Raw genomic sequence first — 20,502 nt, 5'->3', positions numbered from 1 at the left:
AAGCAGTAGGACGTGTGATACCAGCAGTTTTTTAACAGCTTCTCCCAAGTGACAAATGACAGATATACAACATGGAGGAATGGAAATCTCATTGGACATTTAGTGCAGGAGCCATTGACTCGCATTAAAGTGCCCACATGAGCTTCAGTAGGGTGTTATGTCTGTTTGCAAGTCGAGGTAAGGCTCCACCTTCTGATTCATGGCGTAGAAAATAGACAGAGGATTAATTAAGACAAGTTTCTAAATATCCCATCTCTTCATTAATTATTGATTTCGTTGTGATAAAAAATGAAAATGACATTGACTTTGCATCAGAATCCCATTTCAATTGTGTATTTGTAGAGCCGATCCCATTGAGCACTCAGCACTGGAGTTAATTAGAATCATTAATGTCAATTCTGCTGGATTGTGCAACCGGCCAGAATATTTACTATAGATTTGATTTACTGGAAATGAATGGCTTCAACTTAGAAATGGATGACTTTGGTAACTTGCTGCGCCAACTTATTATTAACTTATCAATTATTTAGAGTGAGCTGAAACTATCACACAGAGCTCTAATGAATAAAGGGGAAATATTGCTACAACCACATGAATTTCTGGCCATTATTTTCACAGCAAATAAACTCACCTCCACCCCTTTCATTCCTTTCTGAGGAAAATGTATACTGTATATAGAGTTTTTTTTTCAATTTTAAGCTCTTTCCAATACATTCTGGTTCCAAATACAGGGGATCTGTTGTCCAGAAAGCTCTAAATTACAGAAAGTCCACCCCCCATAGACTCCATTCTATCCAAATAATCTAAATTTTTAAAAAAGAATTTCCCTTTTCTGTGTAATAATAAAACAGTAGCTTGTACTTGATCCCAACTAAGATATAATTAATCCTTATTGGAGGTAAAACCATGATTTTCTAGTGGACAATGTATGAAGATCAAAATTACGGAAAGATCCCAGGCCCTGAGCATTCTGCATAACAGGTCCCATACCTGTACATCACCACTTTTTAAAAACAAAATAGACATGTTTTAACTCCGTTCACCAGTCCATGATAAGCTCAGGGAACACCATATCCCAACATTTGTGGACTTTTTTTTTATAAAAAATCTAATTTGTAAGGTTTTAGAGTTTTTTTTCTACTTTGAATAAACCAATAATCATAAAAAGCTTGAATAATTGCTTATTTATTAAAAAAATCTGAACATAAAAACATGATTGAGTACAATCATGGCAAAAAACTCGAATACCTCAAAATTGTGAGTTTACAAGCTCAAAAAACTCAAATTAGTGAGAAAAATTCCAAAAAAATTAAAATTTTATAAAATGGCTTACATTTTTGCCTTGGACAACTCCCATTGACTTCTACGTGAACTTGCAAGCTTTTAGATGCTGAAGTTTTACATTCAAGTTTTTGTCTTGTGCTAAAGAAATACCAAACATTAGAGTTTTTTGAAAGTATAATACGCATTTGTGAGTGTTTGTGCAAATAAATGAGAATCGTGGCAAAGATTTGAATTTGAACGTTGATAAATCACCCCCTTGGATGCACTGAATCACTTTTAATTGAAGGGTTCATATCTCTGTTGGGTTAACATAATTATACATAGTAAAGAGACGCCATGATCAACTTCATCTATTAGTCAAACAGCAGTTAAAAAACCATTGTTCAATTAATCCTCTGGGGGACAAGGTTCCCAACTTCTTTATCCAAAAAGTCTTAAGCTGCAACAACAGGTGACTCAAGCTCTGTCTCCCCCTCTCTTGGGCAATGGAACATGATCTATACCAAAATATAACAAGAAGTCAGTAATCTATGACCAATTTCAAGGAAATGTTTTGCTATCGGTTGACTTGATTTCTGATCTTTAAGGCAGCACTTATATACGTACTATATATATATATATATATATATATATATATATATATATATATGTATTTATATATATATATGTATATATATATATATATGTATATATATATATATATGTATATATATATATATATATATATATATATATATATATATATATATATATATAGAGCATCAAATCAGTTTTGCCCATGTATGACCACTGGGACTGCTGTCTCAGGGCCCCCCGAGCCCCAACCCTGATGCAAATCCTGCTCTGGCCCCATGCCCGCAGAGCCTGCGCATGCGTGTACCTGTTTTTGAAGTGCCCATAGCCAGAGATGAGATTGGGGCAATAAGGGCAGGGAGTGGGTCTGGTTCGGCATGGCCCACAAGAGTCGGGGCCCACCGGGTTTTTTCCTGGTCCCCTGTCGGCGCAGTCCAACCCTGAATACAAGTGTGGGACCTGTCGTACAGAATGACTGAGACCTGGGGTTTTTCAGATATGGGATCTTTAATTTGTCTACTAAAAAAAAATAATTAAACCCAATAGGCTGGTTTTGCTTCCAATAAGGATTAATTATATCTTAGTTGGGAACAAGCACAAACTACTGGATTAGAATCATAAACACCGATGGGTAGATACAGTAAATCTTTCCAGGTCTCAAAGTGAAAAACACTCACCAGTTTAAGGAAGAGGTTTAGTTGCACCGCCCTGAACCTTCAGCTGAGGGAGCGGATAACCGTTTGTAGAAAATGAGCAGGCACTTCTAGGGACCAATCTTCCAAACAGACTTTTTTAGTTAAAAAGTATTTATTTATTGAGGAGCTCTAGGACACAATAAATAAATACTTTTTAACTAAAAAAGTCTGCTTGGAAGATTGGCCCCTAGAAGTGCCTGCTCATTTTCTACAAAGCACAAGCTACTGTTTTATTTTTGCAAACGAAAATGAAATAACTTTGAAAAATGTTAATTGTTTGAATAAAAGCGGGGCTATGGGAGATGGCCTCTCCCATAATTTTGAGCTTTCTGGATAATGGGTTTCTGGATAGCTGATCCCATACCTACAAGAGACACGGTTCAGGCAATTAGAGCATTTCGATCATTGTTTTGGATAACATTAAATTACAGCTGACAGGGTGTGCAAGTGATGGGCGAATAAATTCACCAGGCATGGATTCTCTGCAAATATCCAAGTTGCGAGTCTAAATTATTCGGACGCCCATGGACTTTAATGCATTTGGACAAAATAGTCGTGCGTATAAAAATTCTCGATTGCGTTAAAATTGACGCTCGTTGACTTCAATGTGTTTCTCAAATTTTTGCCGTTTCACGAATTTTCCTCCATTTCACTAGTGTGTGCCGTTAACAGAGCTTGTGAGACAAATTCAGTGAAGTCTCTATCTGCTGTGATGATCGAGCAATTGTTCTTCCCATTCTTCAACCGGGTTACTAGCTGTGCTTTAGTCTTATTTTTACAATCATGATTACCGTATATACTCGAGTATAAGCCGAGTTTTTCAGCATCCAAAATGTGCTGAAAAAGTCTACCTCGGCTTATACTCGAGTGAGCATTTTAGGAAAACATTATTTTTTTTTTACCGTTTTGCTTCTTTAATATCCGTTAGGTTGCATGTCCGTGGATTCCCCCAGATTCAGCACAGCACTCTTATAAAGAAATCCGCACGGCCCGTCTGTTCTGCCTAACCTGCCCACCCACCAATGAAGAAACAGTAGGCGTGTTTAAAGATCGCTGCCCCTTTCTCTGTGCGGACAGAATGTTGCCTGTGTGTGCGGCCCGCACTGCCTCCCCGTGCCTGGCGTCCCCTCTCACCTTCTCCCGCAGGCCGCGGCCTCATTGCGCATGAGCGAGATTGCAGAGAGTCCAAGAGAGCGGAAAGCGCCACTCACCGGGAAGCCGAGCACCAACATGGTAAATCAGCTTCACATGCTCATATCCATTTTGAGCGTGCAGGTTTATTACGGGCTTGGTCTCCGTCTAAGCCTGCCCACATCAGCAGGGTCTGACAAGCAAAGGAAAGCGGGAGGCGCTGCTCTAAGCTGTAACTTCAGCCTCGGGGTTTTGGGGCTTAGTCACTAGCTGTCCGCACCCGGGCTCTTCAAAACAAGGATCTTACTGGGACAGGAAGGGATAGATAGATAGAGCAAGAGTTATGGAAAAGATGTGTCTGTTCGCTATGTGTATTGCTATGAACTGTGTCTTACAAAAACACTCCCCTGCCAGCCATGACTGCTGATTGAACTGCATTTACTCCGCACTAATGAAGACACAGTGAGAAAAAGCAGGAAGCATTGCGCTTCTACAAAGTTGATCTTTAAACAAGCATACTGTTTCTTCATTGGTGGGTGGGTGGGTTGGCAGATCAAATGGGCCGTGAGGATTTCTTTACTGAAATCTGAATCTGGGGGAATACCATATTATTGTCAATGAAGATGCTGGGCAACACCAAAGACACCTGATGTTCCCTAAACTTATTTTGCCAGTTCTTCCCCTAGGCTTATACTCGAGTCAATAAATTTTCCCAGTTTTCATAGGTAAAATTAGGTACCTCGGCTTATACGCGGGTCGGCTTATACTCGAGTATATACGGTACATGTGCTCTGTTTTGCTACATTTAGACTCTTCTAGTGTTTGTCTATTATACCCACACTTTTTAAATCTTTCCCTTATTTCTTTTCTTTTGTGCAGGTATGGGACCTGTTATCCAGAATGCCCAGGACCTGGGGTTTTATAGATAAGGGATCTTTCCATAATTTAGGTCTCCACACCTTAAGTCTACTAAAAAAATATTGAAACATTAAATAAACCCAATAGGCTGGTTTTGCTCCCAATAAGGATTAATTATATCTTAGTTGGGATCAAGTACAATATACTGTTTTATTATTATAGAGAAAAAGGAAATGATTTTTTAAAAATTTGGATTATTTGGATAAAACAAAGTCAATGGGAGACAGGCTTTCCTTTATTCAGAGCATTCGGGATAACGGCTTTCCAGACATTACATTTTTCCGGATCTGATTTGTTATGTGAAATCCTACAAAACTGCAAAATGGGAAGTGATTTTTAAGAGAGCAGTGGTGCTTGCCTGAAGTGTAACAGTTTATTCCTTTCTGTCCGTTGTTTTCCACATCCAACTTCCACATCCAAAAACTGCACCAATTGACTATTACAATTAACAGTGAACCACATTGGAGTAAATAAAGGATTCATTTTCTCTAACATCTAATTAAATAAAGCCTCCCACACAATTAAAGTGGTGGTTTATCTTTAAGTTAACTTTTAGTATATTATAGAATGGCTAATTCTCAGCAACTTTTCAACTGGCCTTCATTATTTCTGTTTTATAGTTTTTTAAATATTTGCCTTTTTCTTCTTCTTCTTCTTTCAGCTTTCAAATGGGGGTCACTGATTCCGGCTAAAAATGAAATGTTTCATAAGACTACAAATGTATTGTTATTGCTACTTGTTGTTACTAATCTTTCTATTCAGGCATCTCCTAATCATATTCCAGTCTCTTATTCAAATTATTGCATGGTTGCTAGGGGAATTTAGACCCTAGCATCTAGATGGCTGAAACTGTAAACTGGAGAGCTGCTGAATAAAAAGCTAAATAAGTCAAAAACCACAAATAATAAAAAATGAAAAACCAACTGCAAATTGTCTCAGAATATCACTCTCTACATCATACTTACAGTAAATTTAAAGTTGAACAATCCTTTTAAAATATCATCAATAAATCTTTTGTAACACATCAGATGGTTTGGAGGTTTCTAAAAAAAAGAGTCAGTTTTGGTCTATCTAGGGATAAGAGAACCAAGCTGCAACCCTAGATATAACCAACAAACACCGTGGGGGTCATTTATCGTCATTGGACAAATTTGCCTATGGGCAGTAACCCATGGCATCCAATCAAATTGCTGCATTCATTGTTCTACTTGTAGCTGGCTTTAAAAAGCTACTCACTGATTGGTCGCTATAGGTAACTGCAAATTTGCCCAGTGTTGATAAATGAGCCCCACTTGACTGAGGATGCTGGGAGTACTCGTTTTGTATAGATACTTTGCTACCCAAAGAAAGAAGTTTGACAGATCTTTAATTATGGGTGGAAAGTGATAGATTTTTTTCTTAATCAAGTTTCATGAAGTTCTGATTTAGGAGAAATTTGTGACATTTAGAGAGAAGGTAATTAAATGTTTGGTTTACAGTTTGTGGTAACTTTATCCTCCCCAGTCCTGCACAGTGGAGCAGTTTGGGAACAATGTACTCATTGTGTATGTAGTCATGAGATGATCGGACAGAGAAGTCATTTCTTTTTACTTTTAACCCCCCAGAAAGTATCATGTGCTGCTTTTATGGCTAGAAATGTTGAAGAAATAAAACAAGTGCTTTAGAGCTAAGGGAAAAGATGCATTTAAAGGGTTGGGCAAGCAAACCAAGCTTAAGTTTTATGTTAAATCCTATAGGAACTGATACTGTGAATTTCTTTTTGCCTCCCTTAAAGGATAAGTAAACCTTTAAAACAAGTGAATGTAAAATTGATGAGAGTGCTATTCTAAGAATTTTTGTAATGTACATTCATTATTTATTATTTTTTCATTCCAAGATATTAAGGGATACATGTGCTGTTAATATGAATGAATTTTGTTACAACAGCGCCACCTGCAGGTCAGTTTCCCACCAGTCTGACCACCAAGTAGTCAAGGAAGTTGTCAGGAGAAAGAAAGAGGCTGCTCTGATGTTCTTCTGCTTAGGAATAAAATTAGAAACCTCTCTCAAATCTTTCCTAAGCAGAAGAACATCAGAGCAGCCTCTTTCTTTCTCCTGACAACTTCCTTGACTACTTGGTGGTCAGACTGGTGGGAAACTGACCAGCAGGTGTTGCTGTTGGAACAAAATTCATTCATATTAACAACACATGTATCACTTAATATCTTAGAATGAAAAAATAATAAATAATGAAGGTAAATTACAAAAGTGCTTAGAATAGCACTCTCATCAATTTTACATTCACTTATTTTAAAGGTTTACTTATCCTTTAATTGAATTACTGAATCCTTAATGGTTCATTTACAAATTTAGAATACCGTTGGGCAAATCTAAGAGTAGAAATACAGGTATGAAACCTGTTATTCAGAAGACCTGGTGTTTCCGGATAACAAATCTTTCTGTTATTTGGATCTTCATACCTTAAAGGGATTCTGTCATGATTTTTATGGTATAGTTTTTAAATGACACTGTTTACACTGCAAATAATTCAATCTACAAAATAAAATTCCTGAACCAGCAAGTGTATTTTTTAGTTGTAATATTGGTGTGTTGGTGCATCTCAGGTCATTTTGCCTGGTAATGTGCTTTCAGAAAGAGCCAGCACTTTAGGATGGAACTGCTTTCCGACAGGCTGTTGTTTCTCCTACTCAATGTAACTGAATGTGTCTCAGTGGGACCTGGATTTTACTATTGAGTGCTGTTCTTAGATCTACCAGGCAGCTGTTATCTTGTGTTAGGGAGCTGCTTTCTGGTTACCTTCCCATTGGGAAGGGAGTAGGTGATATCACTCCAACTTGCAGTACAGCAGTAAAGAGTGACTGAAGTTTATCAGAGCACAATTCGCATGACTGGGGGCAGCTGGGAAACGGACAATATGTCTAGCCCCAAGTCAGATTTCAAAATTAAATATAAAAAAATCTGTTTGCTCTTTTAAGAAACGGATATCAGTGCAGAATTCTGCTGAAGCAGCACTATTAACTGATGCATTTATTAAAAAAAAAATTCCCATGAGAGTATCCCTTTAAGTCTACTAGAAAATCATTTAAAAAATAAATAAACCTAAACCCTTGTGAACTATTACCTAAAATTAGTGCGTTTACAAGCTTAAACATTTTCGAAAAACTCAAAAAGCTGGAATTTAAAAAACGGCTTGACAACTCCCATTGACTTCTATATGAACTTTCAAGCTTTTAGATGCAGAACGTTTACATTCAAGTCTTTTGTGCTTAATAAATACCAAACGTTCAAGTTTTTGAAAACATAATTCAAATTTGTTTGTTAAAATTAGGTCCATCAACAATATGTCAATGTTATTTAAAGATAAACTCTATAACTACATCCATTGCTCTTTTGTGGTCCAGATTTGACAAGACAACTAAAATGATGTACAGTATAAGACAGGGAGGCTACATGTACAAGTCCTAAAAATATTAGAAACAGTAGCTAGTATCCTTGCAACCCTTTAGGTTTAGCTTTTTTAAGTTCCAACATTTAGGGGGTATTAATTAAAACTTGTTTTCTTTCTCATTTTTATTAAAAAAAATTGACCAAACTTCCAACCACGAACGGCCTTAATTTGCTAAAAAATCAGAACGGAAAAAAGTCACAACAAAAATGGTGCGACAATTCAAATTGTGCTACTTTTTCAAATTGTCGCTGGAAACCACGACTTTTCTGGATTGTCACACAAAAAACACAAAATGCCTAAACCCTCGACGATCACGAAGGCTAGGGACATCTGCCATTGATTAATACATGACTTTGACAGGCTTTAGCTGGAGTATTTTCGGTTTCGAATTGTCGCAGTAGTGTCACATATTAGATCTGGAAAAAGGTGTGGTTTTTTTCTGCCACTTTTTCAAATTTTTTTGAGACAAAAAGGCCAACCACCAGAAAAATCTGACCTTTAATAAACATGCCCCTACGTGTTTCCAACATTTTTGTGACTTCCATGACTTATACTTTTTAAATGCTACAAATCACTGCCTACAGCTTTGTTGTTGTTTTTAAACTTTCATTTCCCGTAACCTTTGTACCCCTGAGATACACCACCCCAGGAACCCATTAGATTAAAAGCACCCATACGTCATCTTTTCTGTTCTGAGCCTTGTGTTATACCAGTTTAGAATAATTTAATAACAAACTGACAGTTTGGATTGATTTGCTGCTCCCTGTGAAGAAGGATTTCAGGCAAAGTGTTCCAAGAAACCAGCATAATCGTGTAAAAAAATTACAAATATTATAATATCATAATAATGCCTTCTGGGTCCAACATTTAGAGGCCCATTTACTAAGGGTCGATAGAGGGTTAATTAACCCTCGATATTCGACCATCGAAGTAAAATCCTTCGACTTCGAATATCGAAGTCAAAGGATTTACCGCAAATACTTCAATCGAATGATCAAAGGAAAAATAGTTTGATCGAACGATTAAATCCTTCGAATTGAACGATTCGAAGGATTTTAATCCATCGATTGAAGGATTTTCCTTCAATCAAAAAAAAGTTTAGAAAGCTTATGGGGACCTTCCACATGGGCTAACATTGGTGCTCGGTAGGTTTTAGGTGGCGACGTAGGTAGTCAATTTTTTTTTAAAGAGACAGTACTTAGACTATCGAATGGTCGAATAGTCAAACGATTTTTAGTTTGAATCATTCGATTCGAAGTCAAAGTCATAGTCGAAGGTCGAAGTAGCCAATTTGATGGTCGAAGTAGCCTAAAAAATTTTCCGAAAATTAAACATTTTTTTCATTCAAATCCTTCACTTGAGCTTAGTAAATGTGCCCCCTTAGTGTCTCTTATATTTGCTCATATAAATGCATTTAAATTATTTTTCTAAATAATTCTAAATATTTTATGGTTTTCAGTCAGTCGCCCTTCATGCAGAGTAAGCAAACTGCTAAAAGAAGTCAAGCAACAACAACCTGGGATAAAAGCCAGATTTTTTGATTAGCAAACTAATGCCAAGCAGTTCTGGAGCCCCAGCTGTCATGGTTAATGGTTACAACTCAAACACATTTTCAGAAAAATGTTCCTGCGCTGTCAATTTGCCTTTATCCCATCTCTTTTAAAAAGCTTTTCTTAGACCACCTAAATACTTCTAGGATCAGTGGTCTTAACCTACCTGAAAGCTTGACTGATTTAGACCAGACACACTTGTGTTTCACAAAGCAATCCTAGGCATGGACCTCTGATGTCAAGAATCCTTGTAAAATTAGACAGATTTTTATTTCTGGGGTCTTCTTCTTCAAGGCATCACAGGCCAATCGATGTCAAATGCTCGGCCAGTCATAAAGTGGGAAATGCAATACGTATACTTATTCAGTCATGTTATTAAAGTATTTGCTGAACCTGATTTTATTGGGTATGGAAAGCACAAAGATGGGAATATTAATAAAATAGAAGGCAATGAGACATAGGAGTGGGAGCCGCATCCAGCTAAACAAGATCTCCAAACTATATCACCTTCCTTTCTCTTACATTGTACTTGAAAAGAAAATGATGGGTTCCGCTTATTAAATGCAGAAAAGGGAGTTTTGTTTTGAATTGTATTGTGTATGGTAAAGCTTGTGGAGGGATTGTCAGAGGAAGAGTGATCGTAGCAGATGCATTTATTATGGGCTGGACTGATGAGAGGGGAGGTCAATAAATAGAGAATTTCAGTGACAAGTCTGGTGGCATCTTGTGTGATGAGTTGTTATATGTTAGAAATATTCTGTAGGCAAAAGAAATGTGATGTATTTATTGATTGGCTGTGAGGAGGGAAGAAAAGGTCAATATCAAATATAACCTCCAAGGTACTGGGCCTGGGAAATGGGGCGGGAGTGTAGTCATTAAATGTGGTGGCATTTCTGGGATGTTATGGGTGCTGAAGGGGGGGAAGAGGACCATTTCCTTTCTTAGACAGGTTAATGTTGTGCCGGGACATCCCAATTGAAGTGGCTGAAAAAATACACAAAAAGAGGGGTTGTGGGAGCATTCCAAGGCTAAGCAAAATGTAGAAGTACAATAAAAGTGCAGACATAAGGGGTTATTTACTAAACTCTGAATGCAAAAACCTCGAAAATTCTTGTGATTCTTTTTTATAAATCTCACTTTTAAAAAATCAAAATTTTTTGGAAAAAAGTCAGAATCAGAAAATCCGGCATCTCAGACCTGTTGAGGTTGTATATAAGTCAATGGGAGAAGTCCCAATGATTTTGTGATGGGCGCTGGGTTTCCTGCAATACCCCACAGTTTTAAGAGTTTTCGGGTGAAAAATGAAAAAATCTGATAAAAAATCAGACAAAAAAATGTGAAAATCAAATTTATTTTCCTGCAAAGCAAATTCTCAAGAAAATGTAAAAATAAATAAGCGTAAAAAACCCGAGCTAGTAATTTAGTATCTGTGCATGTATATTTACTTGAGGTTTTTCAAGTAATTCTTCACATCTTTTTGGAGAATTGGTAGACACAATGAAAATAAGTTGAATACGAATGCAGTGCTTTTTTTTTTTTTTTTTTTTTTAGATATTAACGTTTTGATAAATCTAGTGTGGTAAAACTTCGGGTTTATTTGAATTAAAAAAAAACATTCATACATTTAGGGGGTTATTTACTAAACTCTGAATTTATCTCATTATTTTATTAAAAAAACACGACCAAACTCTGTGAACGATTTGACATTACTGGTATATATTAATTTAAAAAAACTCAAATTATTATGATCGGAAAATCTCAGATAAAATTGAACAGAACCCCGAATTGGCTGATTTTTTTCAGACTTTTTTCCTGAATTTTTTTAAGTTTTTTTTTTACGAAAACCTCAAATTTTTCAGATTATCAGGCTAAATTCAACACAAACCACCATATCTGCAAACAGGGATGGTGCCTCTCCCATTGACTAATACTGGATCTCGACAGGTCTAAGATGGCAAATTTTCAGCTTTTTTGCAACATCGGGGTATAATAAATTTTAAAAATTTGAGTTTTTAGTTTTATTTTAGTTTTTGTCCCAAAAAGCCTGACCAGATAAATTTGAGGTTTAGTTAAACAACCCCCTTGAATTATTAAAAGTAAGCCTCTGCCTGTTGCAGGAAGGAATTCTACATATTAAATACTGATTACATTTTAATGATTTTATATTTTTAATAATCCTAGAGATCCACAATGAACTTAACTGATTGGGTTCCCTGTTCTAAAATAACATCATCAACTAAAATGACTTTATTCTAATCATGTTTGAAGAGCAAACATTTCATAATTATACATTCTTTTAGAAGAATAATATAAGGATCTGCAGAATTCCTCTGAACATCGTGTGCTACATTGGTTACCTATGAAACCTCGCCTTTCAATTCCGTTTTAATCTATTTAAGAACAAATATGTATTAAATAAAAAAAAAAAGTAGAGTTCCCGGCTAAGTGAGCGTTGCTCTTATATCAGTCATCGTTAGGGGCCACCATATCAGTTCATTAACCCTACTAACATATTAATGCATCATTCCCGTGGTAGGCCGGGAACAATAGGGCAATTGTTGTTTAATTAGTAGCTAAGTACTAAGTCAAGCAGCGGTGCAATGAGTGCTTTGGACAAAAGAACCCTTTAATATGGATGCACTAGATATATTATTAAGAGCATATTGACCTTCAGGTATCCTGTGAAAGGATTATTTCATGAATGTTGAACTGAGTTAAAAGAGAAGATCACATGGGGTATGATACACATCAAAGTTGCTATAAATCACTACCTTCTTTGCTTTTTAAAGTCATTTGTCCTGCGCCCTACTGCTTTCCACTAATATATCCCAGGTAAGACTTTTCTCTTTTCTTCTGCCGTCTTCTGCTGAAGGATTCCAGAAAATGATATTATGAGGATAATGTTTTAGTTTAACTCATCAGCTGGAAGGAGCAGAGTTACACCAATAGATGTTTGGATACGTGGGTGGGAGACTACTAGAGATGGACAGTAGTAGAGAAGGAATTAATCATAGAAAGAGTCATCTTTTGGATTGGATTTAGTTGAGGATACATGAGATGTTTGAGGGAAATGTTATGTATGTTCAGTAAACATTGTACTTATCCAACAGGGAAACATATTTGTCCATGTTTATTGATGTGATTGAAAGCTATTTTTGTTTTTTTTGCTCTGGCAAGGAATGATAAAAATCTCCAACACTGAATTTGATAAAAGAGTGCCCTTGCCGGAAACATTTTCATGAATTTTTATAGAATAATTAGCTTTATTAATAAGCATCTCAACGTGGGATAAAATCTAGGGGGTTATTTATTAAAGTCCGAATAGTAAAATCTTGAAAAATCTGAATTTTTCGAGATTTATTAAACCCTGATGCTGCAAAAATCTGATAATCCTTCATCTCAGACCAGTCGAGGTCCTGTATGAGTCAATTGGAGAGGCACCTATCCTAAATTGAAGCTATCAAGGTCTTTGGTGAGTTTAGCCAGAAAATCTGACTTTTTTTGGGGTTTTTGGGCAACAAATAGAGCGATTCGGGGAAAAAGCCAGAAAAATTCGAGCGATTACTGTTTTCGCTTGATTTTGTCCAGTTTTTCCTCAATCCGATTTAATTGAGTTAATTTATTAATAAAGTATATTATTAAGTTTGGTCATGGTTTTTTGTAATAAAATATGAGATAAATCCAAGTTTTTGTAAATAACCCCCTTAGTTTTCCCATAAACAGTCCGTTTGGTGAAATCCAATATACCTCTGTCACAATATCATTCTTTTAAGCCTAGTAACTCTAGAGATTTTGTCCACCCAAAGCAACTCCTTCTGTCCAGTGATTTATCTGATACACTGTGGCTATTGCGTTATCTTTTTTGTGCACAAAATCCATTCTGTCCATGTTCTCTTCTATAATAAGTAACTTTATTTGTCAGGGAGAAATAACTGTGCGCGGGTGAATAAACAATGATTATTATACAGCTGTTGGGGCTGGTGGTGATTTTGCACATTGGTAAGTTGAATTAATTCTACTTTTATTGAATTTCTAACATCAATTACAAAATGCAGAAGATTAAAGAGCTGATTCCGTCATTTCAGAATTTGAATGAATTTATGGAAATTTACTGTATGTCATGCCAGGTTTTATTTTTTTACTTTCATTTATGTAGAATTTGTCAAAATACATTTAATATTTCTGCATGTGTCATGGCTGTTTTTATGTATGAAATTAAGGTGTAATCGATAAAGGGGCAGCTCTTTTTAAATTAAAGGGTTTGTTCACCTTTGAGTTAACCTTTAGTATGATGTAGAGAGGGATATTCTGAGACAATTTGCAATTGGTTTTAATTTTTTATTATTTGTGATTTTTAAGTGATTTAGCTTTTCATTCAGCAGCTCTACAGTGGACAGTTTTAGCCATCTGGTTGCTAGGGTCCAGATTCCCCTAATAACCATTAACTGATTTGAATAAGAGACTGGAATATGAATAGGAAAGGCCTGAATAGAAAGATGAGTAATAAAAAGTAGTGAAATAATAAGGGGCAGATTTATCAAGGGTCTAATTTTGAATTTGAAAAACTTCGAAATTCAAAAAGACCAACTAAAATTAAATCGAAGGTTTTTTTGGTCGAATAGGTAAGTTTTCGATCTAATTCGAATCATATGAAGTAATAACGAAGTAATACAAAGTAATAAGTGCATTCAAACAAATTCGATTTGAAGTTTTTCCAAAAAAAAACCCCAATTGACTCCAAATAGGTCCCCCATAGGCTTAAACAGCAATTCGGCAGGTTTTAGATGGCTATTGGTCGACGTCGAATTTTTAAAGAGACAGTACATGATAAATTTTGAAATTCGAATTTTCGCATTTTTTTCAACTTCAAATCTAATTTGGACTATTCTCTAGTCAAAGTACATAAAAATTAGCTTGAAAATCGAATTTTTTAAATTCTAATTTTCACTTCGACCTTTCATAAACCTGCCCCGGTATGTGTAGCCTTACAGAGCCTTTGTTTTTAGATGGGGTCAGTGACCCCCATTTGAAAGCTGGAAAGAGTCAGAAGAAAAAAGGCAAATAATTAAAAAAACTATAACAAATAAATAACGAAGACCAATTTAAATATTGCTTAGAACTGTCCATTCTTTAACATAATAAAAGTTAACTTAAAGGTGAACCACCCCTTTAATCTGTTAGCATATTCTAGACGAGTGGTTCCCAATCTGTTGAACTGTCCCCATGGGGGGATCTGATCAGTATTGGGGGCCAAATTATGAAAGACTATCTTGGTAAGATTTGGGGAGAATGCATATTTGTTCTACAAGATAGTGGTGTGAGCCCAGTTTAAAGGTAAATTAAGTTATTACCCGTACTCTAGATATGTTATTTAGATAAACTTGATATAAGGCAAATATTGGACATAAAAAATCAAAAAAATGTGCAGTCATGTTACAAGTTACAATTCACTATTGTTTTTTTAACTAATTTATATTTATCTCTAAAGCATTGTCTGGTTGTTAGGGTCTCACTTTCCCTAGCAACCAGGCAGTGTTTAGAAAGACAAACTGGATAACGAATAGGAGATAGGAGAAAAAAAAGTGCCATATTTTTGGGGAAATTCTGGAAAAGGGGGGTTTGATTGAATTCAGAGTATAAAACTGAATAAAAAAGGTATAAACACTAAAGACACATTAACATAGATTTATGCTGGGTTAGTTATCATCACCCACAAGCTTTATCTCTTATTTTTAGGAGCAGTTGAATTAATCCTTATTGGAAGCAAAACCAGCCTATTGGGTTTATTTAATGTTTATATGATTTTCTAGTAGACTTAAGGTATGAAGATCGAAATTACGGAAAGATCCGTTATCCAGCAAACCCCATTCTGGATAACAGGTCCCATACCTGTATCTGGATAATCTAGAGTTTAATCATCATATATCCTATAATGGCAATAACAATCTAGTCTCTTTGTACATCTGCATTGTGTAGGGTTATATAAAGGCAGAACCGAAAACTCTAAAAAACAAAATTGTAAGACTGGCAGTGTCTAACATCACGCCAACAGTTCAGTCTAGAATTAACTTCCCCTTTAAAAGTTTCTTTCTGTATCTCGACTTTAAATTAAACGATTTGAACGTAGTCACAGATTGTATAATACTGTTTATTCCTTACACAATTTAAAGTCTTCGGCACTAGTATTTTAAAACACCTGGGGGCAAATTTACTTCTGGTCGAATATTGAGGGTTAATTAACCCTCGACATTCGACTGTCGAAGTTAAATCCTTCGACTTCGAATATCGAAGTCGAAGGATTTACCGCAATTCGTTCGATCGATTCGAAGGATTTTAATCCATCGATCGAACGATTTTTCAACCCAAAAAAGATTGCAAAGCCTATGGGGACCTTCCCCATAGGCTAACATTGACTTCGGTAGGTTTTAGGTGGCGAACTAGGGGGTCAAAGTTTTTTTTAAAGAGACAGTGCTTCGACTATCGAATGGTCGAACGATTTTTAGTTTGAACCGTTCGATTCAAAGTCAAAGTCGTAGTCGAAGGTCGAAGTAGCCCATTCGATGGTCGAAGTAGCCAAAAAAAAATCGAAATTCGAAGTTTTTTTTTGTTCTATTCCTTCACTCGAGCTAAGTAAATGGGCCCCCTAATTAGTATGGGTGATAGAACTGGCCCATTTGGATACATACAAGTATACTGGGGTTTGCCAATATTCCCAGTTTGTGAGTTTATAGCAGAACTAACAAGAAAATCTCATGGGGGCACAAACAGTGACACAACTCTTTGTAAACGAGACATAGGAACCATCAGAAGACAAACCTCCTTTCTTGTTTTTTTCTTTCTCTTTTTGACATGATTCCTATTTTTTTTTTGTCTGCTGGAACATCTCATTCTCTCTTTCAGCCAGACTTCATTGAAGCAAAGGCTGCCATTAGATAAGAATCTTTCTCCCGCTCCCCCTTTAATTTGCCTTAAGAAAATAATCTCTAGTCTGCTGAAAGTATGGTCACTGCAGCAAATGGAGAGTTTAGGGATATATATTTTCTCATCTTAAAGGGGAACTATCATGAAAATGAAAATTTAATATAAGCTTCAGCACACTGAAATAAGAAACTTTCTAAATACAATCCTTTTAAAAATTCTGTACTGTTTCTGAAATAATGAAGTTTATCTTCACTATTCCTCTCTCAGCATCTGTTTCTCTTCATTCTCTCTTCATTCAGCAGTTGGGTGTCAGATATTCATTGACAGTTAGATCCAATATATCTTATAGGGGGGCTCCTTTTGCCTAGAAGATGTATTAGAGGTCACTCTATTAAACTCACCAGACATCATGTCTCTCTACATGCAGGATTTGTGCAAAAGGCAGTTATTTTGTTGGATTTTGTTTGTACTGGAATCAGTTATTTGAGTGAGCTCTAATTCATCTGCTAGGAAGGGAATTTCATAGTAGAAAAAAGTTTGAAATTCGACCATCGAATAGAATCCTCCGGATTTTATACATCGTACGATAATATTCCGATCGTAGTAGGATCGTACTCCGATCGTATTTCGAATCAAACGATTCGAACGATTTTCCCAAAAAATCCTTCTACTTAGCAAAACACACATGAGGTCCCCCATAGGCTAAACAGCAATTCCACAGGTTTAAGTTGGCGAAGTATTGAAGTCGAATAGTCAAACGATTTTTACCTTGAATCGAAGTCGAAGTAAATTCGAAGTCATAGTATCTTATTCGATGGTCAAAGTATCCAAAACATTTCTTTGAATATAGAATTTTTTTTACTTCGAAAATTCCCTCTAATTCACTTAGATAAACCCTTGATAACCCTTGATTTTTTTTTTTGACCCTTGATAAATCTGCCCCCAACTGTCAATGAATATCTGACACCCAACTGCTGCATGAAGAGAGAATGAAGAGAAACAGATGCTGAGAGAGGAATAGTGAACATAAACTTGATTATTTCAAAAACAATGCAGAATATTTAATTTATTGTATTTTTTTCTTATTTCAGTATGATGAAGCTTATATTAAATTTCATTTTCATGATAGTTCCCCTTTAAAGAGTGTGTTGGGACTGAGGCATCATTAAGATGTATACATTTCTGAGGAGGAGGAGAAACGGTATTGCAGGTAAAAAGAAAAAAGCAAATTTTGGCAAATTAAAAAGATGAAGAGATAAAAGAATACTATTTATTGTACTGCTGTATGATTGTGAGATGGTGTGTGTGTGTGTAAGGGCTCGTAGACTCTGGTGTTATGGTACCAAAGAAGACTGTTGCAATTCCAAAAAGAAACTTTTTTTGGTGAGTTTGTATAAAAAAACGTAAAAAAACAAATGCCTTACTTCTATGTTAGTTGTCTGTGCTGAGGCAAAATCGATACACAAATTGCAATAGATAGAGAAGAAGGACTGCAGCACATTTTATTCTGGGATGTGGTTACACAACATATTTCGGATCAAAGCCCATTATCAAGGGAACACGTGATCTCTTGTTCTACGTGTGGCCATATTGAAAAAGTATACGACAGTAACATATACAGGCAGATTGTTCAGCTATCAGGGAAGAGACAAGTGCCACTTTGTGTGAAACACAGAATTACAGTAATCTCTTGTTACTGAGAACCAATAGGATGGCCACCCTGATAGTCACGTCCATGGGCATTTTCTGGTCTATACTTTCCAGTGGTCCTTTGTTTTGCCTTAAAATGCTTTTACTTTGTTTCCAGTGCTGTGCAAGTATGGCTCCTCTTCATTTGAATCAAGTTTGTTTGTTTGCTTGTTGCACTGGTGCAGTTATTGCCTCGTTGAGATTAAATGTAGCCAATTCTACAATCATTTTATACACACTTTGCTTCTGCTCCTGTTCCATTGGCCTTCTTCATAGGCAAGAGTGAAGCACAATCTATGTGTGAACACTAAGGGTGTTGTTTAACTGAAATCTATGGAGAATGCATCAGCAAAAGCTGTACATCAGTGATCCCCAACCAGTGGCTCGAGGGCAACATGTTGCTCACCGACCCCTTGGATGTTGCTCCCAGTGGCCTCAAAGCAGATGATTATTTTTGAATTCCAGGCTTGGTTGCATCAGTACTGCCAAACAGAGTCTCCTGTAGGCTACCAGTCCACGTAGGGACTACCAATTAGCCAATCACAACCCTTATTTGGCACCCCAGGAACATTTTCATGCTTGTGTTGCTCCCCAATTCCTTTTCCATCAGAAAGCCACTCATGGGTAAAAAAGGATGGAGACCCCACCATAGAACACGGGATCAGTTGTGTGAAAAGAAATAGGTAGAGAATGAATGATCAGAGCTTGCAAATAACACAACTCCATTATTACTATTTAAGATAACAGTGATGTATAATAGATACATTTAATGAATCCCTAGATATGCTCCATGTCAAATTATTTTTGATCTAGACTTACTACTCTCTACTCTACATCATACTCAAAGTTAGATATGCACATTGTTTATCAAGCAGCTGTCAATGTTGGTAGGCTGGGGCCCCAGTCTAAGGGGCAAAATGTGTGTTATTCAAATGTGTCCAACCTGTGAACAATAATGGCTGCTCACATCCACCATATATAACATGCCCTTTGTGCTTTTATCAGTATTTTCCCTTCTAAGAAGCCCATGTGATGATGGGCACCTAAGGCAAATGACTTCATTTCCCAATCCTAAATGCTGAACATAGTAAGAGTGAAGAGATATTTGTGCCCTCAACATTTTTGAAAATGTTTTGTTTCTCATCATGCCCAATGTGTCCTTGGCTGAAAAATCAAGAGATATCCATTTAAATGTCACATTGTCTTCTGATTCTTCTGAGCCCTTGGATTAGGGTGGATAGCAATGAATTGTGGGATTTGTAACTACAGATCATTCTATATCTAGAAGCATAGGGGTGCACTAAAAGCTTTACATGATGCCAATTGTTCCGAGTTATGTGAAGGTCGTCTCTTGTAGACTCCATTTTAATCAAATAATCAAAATTTTTAAACATAATTTCCATTTTTCCTGGCAATAAGAAGACAGTAGCTTGTACTTGATACCAACTAAAATATCATTGATCTTTTTTGGAAGCAAAATAATCCTTTTGGGTTGAATTCAAGTTTAAATGATTTTTTTTATGTAGACTTAATTTATGGAGTCTCCAATTACCGAAAGATCCCTTATATATATATATATATTTATATATATATAGCAAATTTGGACACAGTGCACACGGACAACCAAAAAGCAATGCCTGTGTGCTGGTTACATGTATCAATAGTAATAAGCAAAAGAGAAAAACCACACCAACAGGTCTTTATACGAAAATAGAAAAACTTTTATTAATCAACGTTTTGGCTCGACCGCTGGAGCCGTCTTCAGGAACATATATATATGATAATAATAATAATTAGCAGTAAGAAAGCATGTTCATGTTGCGTGTTGATGGATAAATAACATTAATAAGAAGAGATGGATGGACATTGCAGTGTAAAATGCTGGCGCTCTATAAATACATGATAATAATAAAATTATAGTTTATTTATGGCCATACCCTACACTAGTAAAGCAGATGCACATCCTGTGGAATTTAGCATTCGAATTATTACAAACTCTGCATTTGGGGAGACATCACGGCAATGTTCTTGGTGCTGAAAGGATCACATTGACTTGTGAGAGACTGCCCTGGAGAAAACTAAAATGAGATGGAGAGGACAGTTCTGCTGTCCATGGTGCTGGATGATGGGACTGGCCATTATCCAACCCACTGGCTGCTTACAGTTATAACAAAACATATTGTAGAATATCTCAGGGCATCACATAATCACTGAACTTCCAATGGAAATACTTTGTTCCTTGGTTGTATATACTAGCATTGTAAAGAGTGCCCAGTCTACTTCCAACAGGTCT

General features: G+C 36.2%; 1 protein-coding gene across 1 annotated transcript in view; it reads left to right on the top strand.

Moving 5' to 3' along the window:
* The first annotated feature begins 452 nt into the window (after window positions 1-452).
* Window positions 453-20,502, top strand: part of oc90.L (otoconin 90 L homeolog) — a 59,868-nt gene continuing 39,818 nt past the window's right edge. The window contains exon 1 of the mRNA XM_041565673.1: window positions 453-486. Within this exon, the coding sequence (XP_041421607.1) occupies window positions 453-486 (34 nt within the window). The remainder of the gene's footprint in view (window positions 487-20,502) is intronic.

Source organism: Xenopus laevis, chromosome 6L (genome assembly GCF_017654675.1).
Source record: "Xenopus laevis strain J_2021 chromosome 6L, Xenopus_laevis_v10.1, whole genome shotgun sequence".
Lineage (NCBI taxonomy): Eukaryota > Metazoa > Chordata > Amphibia > Anura > Pipidae > Xenopus > Xenopus laevis.
This window is presented reverse-complemented; position numbering and strand designations above follow the sequence as displayed.